This window comes from Trachypithecus francoisi, unplaced genomic scaffold (assembly GCF_009764315.1).
Source record: "Trachypithecus francoisi isolate TF-2019V2 unplaced genomic scaffold, Tfra_2.0 Lachesis_group5, whole genome shotgun sequence".
Lineage (NCBI taxonomy): Eukaryota > Metazoa > Chordata > Mammalia > Primates > Cercopithecidae > Trachypithecus > Trachypithecus francoisi.
Window position 1 is genome coordinate 144456580 of NW_022681470.1, and position 16147 is coordinate 144472726.

At 53.9% G+C, this 16147-nt stretch overlaps 1 protein-coding gene across 15 annotated transcripts in view; it reads left to right on the forward strand.

Annotated features, from left to right (window-relative positions):
• Positions 1 to 16147, forward strand: part of PTPRS (protein tyrosine phosphatase receptor type S) — a 140235-nt gene that overhangs the window by 91728 nt on the left and 32360 nt on the right. For all 15 annotated transcript variants that reach the window (XM_033195656.1, XM_033195659.1, XM_033195663.1 and 12 more), the window contains 4 exons: positions 7422 to 7691; positions 8715 to 9296; positions 12618 to 12751; positions 13894 to 14038. In XM_033195656.1, the coding sequence (XP_033051547.1) occupies positions 7422 to 7691; positions 8715 to 9296; positions 12618 to 12751; positions 13894 to 14038 (1131 nt within the window). The remainder of the gene's footprint in view (positions 1 to 7421; positions 7692 to 8714; positions 9297 to 12617; positions 12752 to 13893; positions 14039 to 16147) is intronic.

The window sequence follows — 16147 nt, forward strand, 5'->3', positions numbered from 1 at the left end:
GCCCAGGCTGGAGTACAGTGGCCGGATCTCAGCTCACTGCAAGCTCCGCCTCCTGGGTTTACGCCATTCTCCTGCCCCAGCCTCCCGAGTAGCTGGGACTACAGGTGCCCGGCCACCTCGCCCGGCTAGTTTTTTTTTTTTTGTATTTTTTAGTAGAGACGGGGTTTCACCGTGTTTGCCAGGATGGTCTCGATCTCCTGACCTCGTGATCCGCCCGTCTCAGCCTCCCAAAGTGCTGGGATTACAGGCTTGAGCCATCGCGCCCGGCCCTTTTTTTTTTTTTTTGAGACGGAGTTTCATTCTTGTTGCTCAGACTGAGTGCAATGATGCGATCTCTGCTCACTGCAACCTCCGCCTCCTGGGTTCAAGTGATTCTCCTGCCTCAGCCTCCCAAGTAGCTGGGTTTACAGGTGCCCACCACCACGCCTGGCTAATTTTTGTATTTTTAGTAGAGACAGGGTTTTGCCACATTGGCTAGGCTGTTCTCCTTACCTCGAGTAATCTACCTGCCTCGGCCTTCCAAAGTGCTGGGATTACAGGTGTAAGCTACTGCACTCGGCCTTTTTTTTTTTTTTTTTTTTTTTTTTTAAGACAGAGTCTTACTCTGTCACCCAGGCTGGAGTACACGGCTCACTGCAACCTCTGCCTCCTGGGTTCAAGTGATTCTCTTGCCTCAGCCTCCTGAGTAGCTGGAATTACAGGCGCCCGGCACCACACTTGGCTAATTTTTGTATTTTTAGTAGAGACAGGTTTCACCATGTTGGCCAGGCTGGTCTCAAACTCCTGACCTCAGGTGATTCACCCACCTCAACCTCCCAAAGTGCTGGGATTACAGGCATGAGCCACCACGCCCTGCCAGTTGAGGAATGTTCTAGCTTGAAGGGACTGAGGATATCTTCAAGGTTTTGGAAGAGGCCAATGAGACTGGCATAGTTTAGCGCAGAGTCTCGAGTGCTGAGCTGAGAAACCAGTTCCTGATGTGTCACACCAGCCAGGCCTAGATTGCCCGATTTCCAGGAATCTTTTTCATATTTGTGACCCATCTCCAGGCCTTTTCAGATCAATCCATAGTATACAAATTTGTGGGGGAAAATTGTTTTTTAAATTAAATTTCCGATACCCAAGCCCTAAAATTGATGGATGTGACCCCCAGGTGTTCCCCTTACCTCCTGGCCCCCTAAAACAGGGACAGACACAGATATTGGGCTGGAACACCCTTCACCTCCTGTATCCCCAGAAAGGCTCTCATTGGGGTGTGTTGGCCAGCTCCCCAGTTCATGCTTACTATACCTGGCCACGCTTCTCTACCCAAGGCCGCTGGCTTGACCCTAGGGGCAGGCAGTGTGAGATCAGGACCTAGACCTTCTCATCCCACCCTCATCACATGGGGGAGAGGGGACTCCAAGGATGGGAAGGCAGGCTTCCCTCCATGTGGGCAGGGCGGGCGGCGAGGAGGGGTCAATCTGCAGGAACACTGAGCTCTGAACACCTCTCGCCTGCTGCCTGCCTCACACCCTCTGCATTCGCTGTTTCCTCTGTTGGGGGAGGGGGTTTGTGAGGGGAATATTAGATTACACCTTGTCATTTGGAAAGCCCCGTGTCTCCGGCGGCCACAGCGAGGTTGGGGGTGGTGAGGGAAGTCCATGGATTGGCCAGAACTGGGGGAAAAACAAAGACATGAGAGACAGAGAGAGCGGGTACCAAAAAAAAAAAAAATGCAAAAAGTATCTAGAGCGCATCCAAACGTCCAGCTCAAAATACCAACAACTTGCCAAGGCCGCTGGTCAGCCCGTGGGCCAGGGTGCCAGCCAGGTCCCTCCGGGCCTTGCACGTTACCTCAATGGCGGAGGGAGCTGGCGGTGGGAGCGGGGAGGCAGGAGGGAGGGAAGGAGGCACAGCAAAATGATGGAGAAGGGTAGCAGAAAATACGCAGGTGGGCTGAGGGGCGGTACCCACCCTCCTTGGGCCACAGGCTGGAGTTCCAAGGAGAGGACAAGAAGTGGGCTATGGGATTAGGAATGTTTCCAACCCCTCCCTTCCCCCCCGACAGGTGTAATCTAAGCTTAAATAAACCCCCCGGAGGCTGCACAATTTCTTGGCATCTCTCCCCTGCCCTCTCCATCCGCATATTCATTTTGGAGTTTGGAGAAGTATCTAGAACCTTCTCCCACCCCAAAATGCCCAGCAGAGCCCCCCACCCCGTCCCCGCACCCCTTGGAGCTGCGGCTTGCTGAATTGTTGAGATGTCTGACACTGTCGGGGTTCCTTACCTAGTGCTTCAACCAGATCACCTCACTTTTGAGTTTCCTCCCCCCCCTTTACCCTCACCCCCACTCCCAAACCCCTTTTTTGGTTTTTGTGTTTCTGCCTCTTCCTGCCTGGGGGAGGGGTCGTCTCCTGGTTGCTTTGACGGTTTTTGAGTTGTTTTTCCATGTGAATCGGGGTTTGAAGCGACCAACCCCCCCACACCTGCCACCCCCCCACCCCACCGCCCACCCTCCCGTCCCCCTCGCCCAAGCGGGTCCCCCCCGCTGGGACCCCCCCCCCGGCTACTCGGTGACGAGAAGAGCTGGAAACCAGAGCCAGCTGGAGCGTGCTGAGGACCAAGGCTGGTGTGGTCCCCTTATAACCTGCCTGGACCCTCCATTCAGGTCGGTAATTGGGGGCGGGGGTCCCGCAGGGCCTCTCCATCCTGCGGGGCCTCTCCGTCCCGTGGGCTCCGTGCCCACCTTACTTTCTAACCTGCACCTCAAGCTTGCAGCCGGGGGTGGAAAGATGACGTGGGTGGGTGCCAGCACCAAACCGGGCAGAACACAGCGTCAGTCACCCGCCCTTGCCAGCTGGGAGGATGCCCAGAGGCCTTACCAGGCCCCCAGGGAGAGGGAGATCTGAGCCACCTAGTGCCAGTGGGCATGATCCTCCCTTAAACTCGTGGCAAACCAGCCCTCTTCCTAGAGCGCACCCTTTGAAACAAATAAGGTGGGTGAGAAAGCAAGTGGGCAATTTTCTTAGGTGTCAGAGAAGGCATGATAATTTGTTGGCAGGTCCATTTAACTGATGGTTGCCGGCCACGTGGGGGGTTGTGAGCCCTAAAATTACTGCTGTTGATAAATGCCCTCCCACATTTAACTGATTGATAGTTAACCCTATATATAGTTATATAATAACTATATAAATATAGTTAACTCTATAGTTAACTGATTTATAGTACTGCAAGTCTTCTACATATTTAATGGGTATCCCCTTGTCTCTACTTCTAGAAAAAAGTTAGAAGTACCTTGCAAATTATGACATCCCTACGGGGAGATATTTTAAGATTAGATCAAACAGGAACAGGGTCTTTTGGATAAGACGTCGACCCTTACAGAAGAGATAAATTGGCCTGGCACTTAACCTTTAGATCCTAAAGCTAGATCTTACTGCCTTGGATGTTCCAACAGTTCCTTTGAGTATGAGCCTTTTGCTGATGGCTTCTGGACATTTATTATGATGGCTACTGGATGTTACTCAACCGGTGGCTACTGGCCAGTACATGGAGTTTGATATAGGCGATGGGGTACTTTTTTCCTCTTTGGTGTCCGCAGTGGGTCAGGACACACAAGTTTGAAAGAGCCAGATGCCAAGAATTGATACTTGGCTGTAATCCTCGTTACTCACCATGGTGAGAAAAGCCTTATTTTCTCTGAGAGGCAGGAACCAGGCTCTCCTGGCTTTGAGCTCTGGTTACACTACTTCCTTTCTGTGAGTTCCATCTAGTCTTGTCACCTCTCTGAGTCTCTGTTGCCTCATCTGCAAAATGAGCATACGGAAGTTTGCCTCTCAAAATTGTTAGAAGGAAGAAAGTAAGATGGGGATTCAGTAGAAATTCTTACTGTTCCCATTTCCTTTTTATATTTATTTATTTATTTGGAGATGGAGTCCTGCTCTGTCACCCGGGCTGGAGTGCAGTGGCGCAACCTCGGCTCACTGCAACCTTTGCCTCCCGGGCTCTAGCAATTCTCCTGCCTCAGCTTCCGGAGTAGCTGGGACTACAGGCACCCACCGCCATGCCCGGCTAATTTTTGTATTTTTAGTAGAGATGAGATTTTGCCATGTTGGCCAGGCTGGTCTCCAACTCTTGATCTCAGGTGATCCTCCCGCCTCGGCCTCCCAAAGTGCTGACATTACAGGCATGAGCCACCACGCCTGGCCTCCATTTCCTTTTTATAATTCGTCCCTGGACTCCTTTTTTTTTTTTTTTTTTAGGCGGAGTCTTGCTGTGTCGCCCAGGCTGGAGTGCAGTGGCCGGATCTCAGCTCACTGCAAGCTCCGCCTCCCGGGTTCCCGCCATTCTCCTGCCTCAGCCTCCCAAGTAGCTGGGACTACAGGCGCCCGCCACCACACCCTGCTAGTTTTTTGTATTTTTAGTAGAGATGGGGTTTCACTGTGTTCGCCAGGATGGTCTCGATCTCCTGACCTTGTGATCCACCGCGTCGGGCCCTGGACTCCTTTAAGGTAGAGAGAAGCTGTTTGATCGTGCCAGGGCCTGGGAGGCTGAAAGGTAACTTCACCAGCTCCATGCCTGGATTTAGCACCTGCTGTGCCAGGCACTGCCCCAGTCAGGTTAATGCCTTTCTCGTCAGGATACCGAATTCCCTCCATTTTACAGATGAGGAAACTGAGACTCCAGGAGGACGGGGGACCTTCCCAAGGCCACTGGGCTCATTCAGCTACATCAGCTCCTCCACCTCTGCCTGGAGAGGTTTACAATGGGATTCTGAGACCCTGAGGAGTTCACCTTGCTATGTGATTGCAGCTTTGGGACCTCCAACTCGCTCAGCCCTAAGAGGGGCAGGGTGTCGTTGAGAAGTGGGCTGAGAGGGGCTTTAGAGAGAGAGACTTGAGTCGGGCTGGGTTGGTTGGTTCCGAAGGGTTTTTGTCCATGAGGCTCCCACCCCTGTGGCCACCCCAAGCCCTTGGCCAAGGCTCTTGGGTGCTGGGTGGGGAGGCCGGATCCTGTGTTCTGCCAGGGGGAGGGTGTCTCCCTGGGGAAGCCACAGTCCTCCTCCTTTCAGACCCCGATTTTCAGCCCCACACCCATTCCATGATTTTTTTTTTTCTTCTTCTTCTTGCTTTTGGGTGTTGTGTTTTGTTTCAGAGGGAGTTTTTTTGTTTGTTTTTTAGATTCTCTCCTCTTTTTTTTTTTAATTGCTTTTGCTTTGTTATTTCATTTGTTCTTCCTGGTTTTGTTTTGGACGTCGATGCCGTTTTTTTCTGTCCTTGAATAATTAGCTCCCCCCACGCGCATTTCCCCATTGTGTTCCGTTTCCATGACAACTCAGCCTCAGCATCTTACCTGTGCCTCGCTGTGGGTGCCGGCGGCTGGCCTGGACCGTGTCCGCCGGCTGGCCGGACCCCATTCTCCCCCCACACCTCCACCCTCCACCCAGCCCTACCAGAAAGCCACCTGCCCCCCCATCTCACGGCGCCTCGCCCCTCACCTCCACTCTGTGTGCATGGCCCTTCTGTCTCCCCCTGCCCCGACTCCTCCCCGGGAGCAGTACCCTCCACTCCCTCCATCCTGTCTCCAGCGCGACTCTGGACTTTTCGCGGGGCTTCTTTTTCCGAAGGGCTGCCAGCTTCCAGACCCCACTCCCACGCCTGCCGACGTCCCCCCTTCTCTTTGCCTCCCGCCCAGATTCAGAAAGGCAGGGGTTGGGATTTCCAGCTAGGAACTGAGGCTGGAAGGGAGGGAGTTGGGGCTGCCTCCCTTTATCCCCTTGAACCCCCTCCTCAGCATCGTAGACCAGACCCCCTGAGACCACCCCCTGAGGCTGCATACCCCCAATCCTGTGTGAAAATCAGAGGCAGGTGTTGACGGGGATCCTAACTGAGCCTCCAGTCTGTCATCTGTGCAGTTGAAACGAGACTCCTTCACCCACCCAAAGCTGGGGATGCACCCATGTGTCTTCTTTAGGACCTGAGACTGTCACCCAGGGACAACCCCTTTTCCCGCTAGAAGGATTTATTAGGTTCACCCGAGTCCTTCCCACAGCAGTTAAACAGCCCCTGTGGGCCAGCAGTGCTCTTTGCAAGTTCAGGTGCCCGCTAGCCTCCTCCCCTTCCCGCTGCCCCGGAACCCATCTGACTTCCGAAAACGGAGCCCCCGAAATGCATCCTGCTGCCTTCATGGTCTCTGAGAGAAGGCTGCATCCACTTCCCCGCTAAGAAACGCACAGAACATGTCCCTGTTCTCTCAACGTTCAAGTTCATTCCCTTGTTTATTATTAAGTATTATTATTATGAATATCCTATTTATTATTCTGCCAGGGCTGTGATGTGACAATGTGGCATGTCACATTGGATCACATCTGCTAGAATTAATATGCAGCATTGAAGTGGGCCCCCCTTCTTTCTTTCTTTCTCTGCCCCTCCCGCTCTCTGTCCCCATTTTCTCCTCTTCTCTCTTTCTCCCCATTCATTTGTCTCCTCTCTCTGGTGTCACGTAAGTGTGCCCTAGAGATCCCCAAGATCCAGATCCCCCTGCAGTTCCTCCCTCCTTTCTCTCTCTGTCTCTCTCTCTCTTTCTCTCTCTCTCTCTCCCCCTCTCTCAATCTATTTTGCATGATGTTTGTGACTCAGAGCTGCATCTATTGATGGAAACTTGTCAGATCTGACAGAAGCTTTTAGAAGGGTTTCTATACCCAAAAACCACAAAAATTTCATTAGAGTTTCTCATCTTTTCCTGGAGGGCCCAGTGGGAGGGGGGTAAGTGGACAGTGCCCCGAGTCACCGGGGAGTGGGGGATTGAGAATCTCAGGCTCCCTCTGTCTCCTGGTCTCTCGACAACTGTCCTATGACCACCACATCCCGAGAACCAGGGAGGGTTGGAAGTTGCCCCCTCTCCTAACCCACCCACATCCTGACACTTGCAGCCGGAATCTTCCAGCGCTCCCCGAAGGAGATTCCCCCATTCAGGAGTGATCGGAGGGGCTGCCCCCTGAAGCCACCTCTGTTTGCAAAGATGAGAAACCGCTGATAAATTTTTGTGTTCGTATCTGTGCTGTGACCAGCCACCCTGGTCTATGAAACCCTGTTGCTGCGAGATAATGCTTCATGTCTATTATATATTGATATATCTCTCTATATATTGTTTGTGAAGTACCTTCCTTTGAAGTTTTGGTTTCTTTGTGTTGGAATTTGGTTTTTTAATTTGGTTCTTTTGTTTTGTTTTCATTTGGGGGGAAAAAATCAACAGAGGGAAAAGAACCAGCCCTGTTTATATTTAAATGGTTTTCCACTTTTTTTTTTCCTTTTTTTCTTTCTTTCCTTCTTTCTTTCTTCCTGCTTTTCTTTCTTTTCTCCTCCGCATCCTGTCTTCCCCTCCCACCCCCACCCCACCTCACACCTCCCTCCCGTCGCGGCTGCCGCCCCCTCCCCAGTCCGCCGCGTGGCCCCGCGCTTCTCCATCCTGCCCGTGAGCCACGAGATCATGCCAGGGGGCAACGTGAACATCACCTGTGTGGCCGTGGGCTCGCCCATGCCGTACGTGAAGTGGATGCAGGGGGCCGAGGACCTGACGCCCGAGGATGACATGCCCGTAGGCCGGAACGTGCTGGAACTCACAGACGTCAAGGACTCGGCCAACTACACCTGCGTGGCCATGTCCAGCCTGGGCGTCATCGAGGCGGTTGCTCAGATCACGGTGAAATGTGAGCAGGGCCCATGGGGCTTCTAGGTGGAGGGGCAGGCTGGAGTTGATTCCTGACTTCAGGCACGGGTGGGAGGCAGCATGGGAGCACCTCGGAGTTACCCTTTTGGCTTCAGTCATTCGTGGCTAGGAAGGGAACAGTTGTTCTTTGAACAGGTATTTATTGGTTATACATGATCCTGGCCGGGCGCAGTGACTCATGCCTATAACCCAACACTTTGGGAGGCTGAGCCGAGCAGATCACCTGAGGTCAGGAGTTCGAGATCAGCCTAGCCAACATGGTGAAACCCTGTCTACTAAAAATACAAAAAAAAAAAAAAACATTGGCATGGTGGCGGACATCTGCCCAGTTACTGGGGAGGCTGAGGCAGGAGAATCACTTGAACCCAGGAGGTGGAGGTTGCAGTGAGCTGAGATCCAGCCATTGCACTCCAGCCTGGGTGACTATTCTGTCACCCAGAACAGTCACCTTGTTCTAGGCTCCGTCAAAAAAAAAGAAAAAAAAAAGAAAGAAAAGAAGGCCGGGCGCGGTGGCTCAAGCCTGTAATCCCAGCACTTTGGGAGGCCGAGATGGGCGGATCACAAGGTCAGGAGATCAAGACCATCCTGGCAAACACGGTGAAACCCCGTCTCTACTAAAAAAATGCAAAAAACTAGCCGGGCAAGGTGGCGGGCGCCTGTAGTCCCAGCTACTTGGGAGGCTGAGGCAGGAGAATGGCGTAAACCCGGGAGGCGGAGTTTCCAGTGAGCTGAGACCCGGCCACTGCACTCCAGCCTGGGCTACAGAGCGAGACTCCGTCTCAAAAAAAAAAAAGAAAGAAAGAAAAGAAAAGAAAGAAAATGGGGACTAGGTGGCCCCTGGGCCATAATTTGCCACATACATGATGACAGGGGTCATGAGGTCCGTGGTTACTGCTGGGCAAATCAAGGCTCAGAGAAGGCAATTGAATGGTGAAAGTCACACAGCCTTCGAGGTCCCCAACGAATGTGCCCAACACATGACACAGCTGCCTCCTGCCCACAGCTCTCCCCAAAGCTCCCGGGACTCCCGTGGTGACCGAGAACACAGCCACCAGCATCACCATCACGTGGGACTCGGGCAACCCAGACCCTGTGTCCTATTATGTCATCGAATATAAATCCAAGAGCCAGGACGGGCCATACCAGATTAAAGAGGACATTACCACCACGCGCTACAGCATTGGCGGCCTGAGCCCCAACTCCGAGTACGAGATCTGGGTGTCGGCCGTCAACTCCATCGGCCAGGGGCCCCCCAGCGAGTCCGTGGTCACCCGCACGGGCGAGCAGGCCCCGGCCAGTGCGCCGCGAAACGTGCAAGCCCGGATGCTCAGCGCCACCACCATGATAGTGCAGTGGGAGGAGCCAGTGGAGCCCAATGGGCTGATTCGCGGCTACCGTGTGTACTACACCATGGAGCCGGAGCACCCCGTGGGCAACTGGCAGAAGCACAACGTGGACGACAGCCTGCTGACCACCGTGGGCAGCTTGCTGGAGGACGAGACCTACACCGTACGGGTGCTCGCCTTCACCTCCGTCGGCGACGGGCCCCTCTCGGACCCCATCCAGGTCAAGACGCAGCAGGGAGGTGAGGCGTGGGGTTGGCAGGACTCGGGGCCCCGGCCCTGCGGCTTGACTCTTTGCATGCTCCCTGGAAGCCACAGAGTGGTTTGTGGGTTCTGCAGGGTGCTTTCAGATATTTTCATGCTAGCATTTAGGCCGGGCGTGGTGGCTCACGCCTATAATCTCAGCACTTTGGGAGGCCGAGGCGGGCAGATCACCTGAGGTCAGGAGTTCAAGACCAGCCTGGCCAACATGGCGAAACCCTGTCTCTACTAAAAATATAAAAATTAGCCAGGCGTAGTGACGCGTGCTTGTAATCCAAGCTACTCGGGAGGCTGAGGCAGGAGAATCGCTTGAACCCCGGAGGCGGAGGTTGCAGTGAGCCGAGATCACGCCAGTGCACTCCAGCCTGGGCGAGAGAATGAGACTCCCATCTCAAAAAAAAAAAAAATTTTTTTTTTAATGTACATATATATATACATTTTTTTTTCTATGCTAGCATTTAAAATCAGGGAGCTAGGCCAGGCACGGTAGCTCACACCTATAACCTCAGCATTTTGGGAGGCAGAGGCAAGCAGATTACCTGAGGTCAGGAGTTCGAGGCAGGTGGATCACCTGAGGTCAGGAGTTCAAGATCAGCCTGGCCAACATGGTGAAACCCCATTTCTGTTAATAATACAAAAAAAAAAAAAAATTAGCCGGGCATGGTGGTGCATGCCTGTAATCCCAGCTTCTCTGGAGGCTAAGGCAGGAGAATCACTTGAACCTGGGAGGTGGAGTTTTCTATGAGCCAAGATCATGCCATTGCATCCAGCCTGGGCGACGAATGAAATGCTGTCTCAAAAAAATTTAAAAACAAAAAAAAATCAGAGAGCTAGCTAGGCTTAGTGGCATGTGCCTGTAGTCCCAGCTACTCAAGAGGTAGAGGCAGGAGGATGGCTTGAGCCCGGGAGTTTGAGTCCAGCCTGGATAATATACAAGACCCCATTTCTTAAGAAACATATGTAAGGCCAGGTGTAGTGGCTCATGTCTGTAATCCCAGCACTTTGGGGGCCAAGATAGGAGAATTTCTTGAGGCCAGGAGTTCAAGACCAGCCTCGGCAATGTGGCTAGACCCCATCTCTACGAGAAAAAAAAAAATTTAAAATTAGCTAGGCATGGTGGTGCACACCTGTAGTCCCAGCTACCCAAGAGGCTGAGATGGGAGGATCACTTGAGCCCCAGGAGTTCAAGGCTGCAGTGAGGTATGATAGCACCACTATCATACAAGACTTTGTCTCTAAAACAAAAACAAACATTAAAATAAAATCGGAGAGGGCTGGGTGTGATGGCTCATGCCTGTGATCCCATCACTTTGGGAGGCTGAGGCAGGTGGATCACCCGAGATCAGGGGTTTGAGAACAGCCTAGCCAACATGACGAAACCTCATCTCTACTGAAAAAATAAATAAATACAAAAATTAGCCAGTCGTGGTGGCACACGCCTGTAGTTCCAGATACTCAGGAGACTGAGGCAGGAGAATCGCTTGAACTCGGGAGGCGGAGGTTGCAGTGAGCCGAAATGTCGCCACTGCCCTCCAGCCTGGGCGACAGAGCAAGACCCTGTCTCAAAAAATAATAAAATAAAATCGGAGAGTTATCTTAGCCAAGTGTTTGACTCCCCTTAAAAAAACCTGATTTGACAAGCCCAAAGGGCTATGATCAAACACACAGGTAGATCCCAGTGACTGTGTGGGAGACAAGGAGGGCTGTATATGCTTCCTTCCCTCTTCTCTGTTAACTCCCTGCCCCTGTTGGCATTTGAGTTTAAGAGCACCCCTCGTCTGCCGTTCTCATTAGAGGGACCGATGCCACTGCTTCTGAAATAATAAAGGAAAACTGCTGGCTCAGCGTGGTGGCTCACACCTGTAATCCCAGCACTTTGGGAGGCCAAGGCGGGCAGATCATGAGGTCAGGAGTTCAAGACCAGCCTGGCCAATATGGTGAAACCCCGTCTCTCCTAAAAATACAAAATTAGCCAGGCATGATAGCGCATGCCTGTAATCCCAGCTACTCAAGAGGCTGAGGCAGGTGCATCGCTTGAAACCAAGAGGCGGAGGTTGCGGTGAGCTGAGACCGCGCCACTGCACTCCAGCCTGGGCACCAAGAGTGGAACTCCATCTCAAAAATAAAAGAAAACTGCCTCACCCCTAAGGCAGTGGGCCAGTCTCCCTCCCTGCTCAGGTGGGAGGACTTGGAAGAGGCATTTAGGCACAGCGGACCCCAGCTCTCTGAGGGTGTTTGACCCTTCCCTTTAGGGCTCAGGCTTTCAAAACCTAAAACCTGGGCAGACTCAGGCACCTGCTGAAGCAAAGGGCCGGGATCATTGGCGCTGCCTGTGTCTGTGAGCAGATACAGAATGGAGATCCAAATTTTAAAATAGGTACCCTTGGCCAGGCACTGTGACTCACACCTGTAATCCTGACACTTTGGGAGGCCAAGGCAGGAGGATTGCCTGAAGCCAGGAGTTCAAGACCAGCCTGGGCAACATAGCAAGACCCCCATGTGTACCCAAAAAAAAACTAAAAATTAGCTGAGCATGATAGTGCATGCCTGTGGTCCCAGCTACTTAGGAGGCTGAGGCGAGAGGATCACCTGAGCCCAGGAGTTGGAGGCTGTAGTGAGCTATGATTGCACCACTACACTCCAGCCTGGGTGAACGAGTGAGACCCTGTTTCCAAAATTAAATAAAATGAAATAAAATATGCACACATACTTCCCTGCTAATTTCTCTGTCATCTAATGCGCAGCCAGCGAGGGCACCGGGGTGATTTGAAAGGGAGATTTTTGGACCGGGTGCGGTGGCTCACACCTGTAATCCCAGCACTTTGGGAGGCCGAGGCAGGAGGATCACTTGAGATCAGGAGTTTGAGACCAGCCTGGTCAAATGGTGAATCCCCGTCTCTACCAAAAATACAAAAGTTTTGGGCATGGTGTGGCAGGTGCTTGTAATCCCAGCTATTTGGGAGACTAAGGCAAGAGAATCACTTGAACCCTGGAGGTGGAGGTTGCAGTGAGCCGAGGTCGCGCCACTGCACTCCAGCCTGGGCGACAGAGTGAGACTCCATCTCAAAAAAAAAGGGGGCGGGGCATTTTTAAATGTGTTCTTTTCCTTTGGAAGAAGAGAGGATGGAGGAACGGAGGTGGACAGATGACAATGGGATGGGGGCTAGGTCCCCAGGAAAATAAAAGAACATTCTAGAAGCACCCAGAGCTGGAAGCTTTTTAGTGGGGACACTCAGCAGGTGGGGCCCCTTTCACGGGGTGGACGCTCCCCCACTTCTAGTTGTCTCCCCACACCCCCACAGTGCCCGGCCAGCCCATGAACCTGCGGGCCGAGGCCAGGTCGGAGACCAGCATCACGCTGTCCTGGAGCCCCCCGCGGCAGGAGAGCATCATCAAGTACGAGCTTCTCTTCCGGGAAGGCGACCACGGCCGGGAGGTGAGGCAGCGCGGGGACGGGCTGGCCTGCCCTGGGCTCCTCCCCGGTGCTCTCTGACGCTGCCCACCCATCTCTCCCCCATCTTTGTCCCTGTGTGTGCTGCGGATTCTGCTGTTCCTTACCCCTTCTGGTTCTCCTGCATCTCTGTCCCTCTGTGCCTTTTCCTTCACTTTTTTCTCCTCTTTCTCCTCTGCCGCTGGTGGTCTCTCTCTGGCTCCGTGTGTCCCGGCGTCCCCGTCTCTTGCTCTCTGCTTCTCTCTGTGTCTGTCTTCACTGGTGCCTCTGACGCTCACTCTCCATCCCTCCGGGTCTCTGTTTATGTCTCTGTCTCTCTCTGTCTCTGTTTCTCTTTCTGTCTCTGTTATGTGTTTTTTTTTCTGTCTCCGTCTGTCTCTGTTTCTGCCTCTCTGCCTCTCTCTCTGTCTCTCTGCCTCTCTATCTCTGTGTCTGTTTCTTCCATCTCTATTTCTGTCTCTATCTCTATTTCTCTCTCTTCTCTCTTTCTGTCCGTGTGTCAATCTCTCTCCCCTCCATTTCTCTGTCTCTGTCTCTCTCCCTCTGTTTCTTTCTGTCTCTATTTCTCTGTCTCTTCTGTCTCTCCCTGTCTATCTGTTATCTGTCTCTTTCTTGTCTCTCTTTCTGTATTCCTCTGTCTCTGTATCTCTCTCCTGTTTCTGTCTCTCTCCATCTCTCTCCCATTTCTGTCTCTCCCATGTATCTCTGTCCTTCTACTTTGTTTCTCTCTATCTTTGTCACCTGTTCATCCATCCATAATCCATACATTCATATTCTTATAAATTCATACATCCATTTACCCACCCACCTCTCTATCCATCATCCATCCATTCATCTATAATCGATACATGCACCCATTCATCAATCCCCCCACCCATAATGCATACATTCTGTGTCCCTCTGTCTCTGATTCCCTCTCCCCGTTTCTGTCTCTCTCTCCCCCATCCCTCTCTGTCCCTCTCTACCCCACCCCTGTCTCTATTTCTGTCTCTCTCTCTCTCCCCCATCCCTCTCTGTCCCTCTCTGCCCCACCCGTCTCTATTTCTGTCTCTCTCTCTTTCTCCCCTCTGTGTTTCTCTCTGCCTCTCTCCCCCATCCCTCTCTGTCCCTGTCTGCCCTGCCCCCAGGTGGGAAGGACCTTTGACCCGACGACTTCCTACGTGGTGGAGGACCTGAAGCCCAACACGGAGTACGCCTTCCGCCTGGCGGCCCGCTCGCCGCAGGGCCTGGGCGCCTTCACTCCCGTGGTGCGGCAGCGCACGCTGCAGTCCAGTAGGTGTCTCGTGGGGCCGCCCTTCTCTGCGGGGGGGACCACGGCCTGGCCGCAGACAGCCCCTTGGCGGATGGACCCAGGCGGGGCCTACTGCAGTGGGTGGGGGGGCGCCTCCGGGCCTGTCTCCGCTTTGCTCCCCAACCTAGGATCCATATACCCATGCTGTGCCTCAGTTTCCCCATCAGCACAGCGAGGGTCTCAGCACAGGGTTGTCTGTGCCCCTGGGCCTGGTGACCTGGGTTGAGACTCGGGGTCAAGGAGGAGTGGCTGATCTTGGCCCTGGTCTAGGATAGGTTCTGGGGCCACGCCTTCTTTCTCCTCTTTCCATCCTGGAGTGGGGGGCTGATGGAAGGGCCATGTTGTGCCCATTTCCCAGGCATTTTGAGGGGTTACTGTGAGGCTGTGGTCACAGCTTGTACCCCATCATTCTCAGAGACAGCAAAGGACACAGAGACAAACCCACCTTCCTCCCCTGGGCAGGGAGCCTTGGCCCTCAAACCCCAGGGTGAGGTCCCAGTTCGCGGGGGTGGGGAGGGGGTGGAATCGGAGCTGATGCCAGGTTTCGTGGGGGCATACGGGCCCCTACTCGGGGCTCAAATCTCTGGAGTTCTCTGCTGTGCCGGCCCGGCCTCCCTGTTTTGAGCGACTCACCCTTCACCTGGCAGGTGGCTGTGGGTCACTGCCACCCTGTCTCCCTGACTTCTCCAAGCTCAGGGCTGGACAGGCCACGCCTGCCGTCTCCCCACCTCACCCACCTCCCTGGCTCCGCTCAGCCCAGCTCAGCCCAGCGTGGCCTCCACTGGTGTGGCCTCCACCAGCGTGGTCTCCCTGTCGTGGCCTCCCTCTGCTTCCCCCCTTCCCTCCCCTCACCCAGTCAGTCACGACGTAGCCACCCCAGGCTTTCTTCCGGAATCAGTGACGATGGTCATACCTTCAAGACCCGCCCCGGGTGTGTGTACACAAGGGCATCTCGGGTCAGTCGAGGGATTAACATCAACTCCAGCTGGGGCATCTGAGCCGCTGGGATTGGGGAGGGTGGGGTGCCTCGGAGACACAACCCCCCTGCCCCCGTCGGTCCCCTTCCCTCCTTCCTGCTCCCCACAAACCGAGCCGAGCTGAGCACCCGGCGGCTCCAAGGCATCTGGGCGTGTCTGTGTGAGGTGGAGTCAGTGAGGGTGGCCTGTGGCTTGGGCAGCCACCTGAGAGACCGGCTGAGGTGTCCTGAAGGTGAGTACACGCTGGTCTCAAGCAGGTTCACAAAAACGGCCCACCCTGCGTGCCCCCAACCTGCCCCAGCCGCTCTGGGCTGAACGGACAGTCCACAGCCCAAATTCGGCCCCAGAAATTCTCCCAAACCACGTGCCACCACCATGCCACGCTGCCCACGCACGCACATCCACGCCTCTGCACGTGTGCCTTCCCAAGATGTTACGCAGGTTGGGCCGGATTGTGAAGGACGTGACCTCCATGGTCACCTAGAAAGCGGCTTCGGCCCAGCCACGCGAACCTCTGGGGCGGCCCAGGACAGGGAGTTGGGGAGAAGGGACTCCCCGCTTCTTGCCCCAAGACGGGTGGGGCCCAGGAGAACCAACAGCAAAGACTCAGGGCCAGGCGTATCCATCCCCCCAGGGACTGCGGGCTCCTTAGGCTGAACACAGGGTAGGTGCAGGTCAGACCACTCAGCCGTGGGTCTCCGCAGACACCGTGCCACCTTCCTGCCTCCAGTCTGGAACCTCAGCGTGTGCACGCTGGGGGCTGGAGCAGGGCTGCGGGGGCCGCTGGCATCCTGAGGCCCACCCAGAGTTCGGTCTGGCCTTGTAGCTCAGCACTCGGCCGTTCCCTCTCGTAAGAAAGTCTTATAAGTTAGCAGTTGAAGAGTGGAAGGTAGGTAACGAGACTGGGCGTTTTCTGGAAGGCGTCTTCTTTCTTTTATTATGGTTTTTCTCATCATCATCACCATCACTGTTGTTTCTTATTTTATTATGGTTTCGGTTTTATTTTTTCTTCCCCTTTCTCAGCAAATCCATTCCTTCCGACACATTCCTTGATTGTTTTTTTTGTTTTGTTTTGTTTTCTTTTTTCCCTGCTCCCTGCCTGACTCCCCCCCG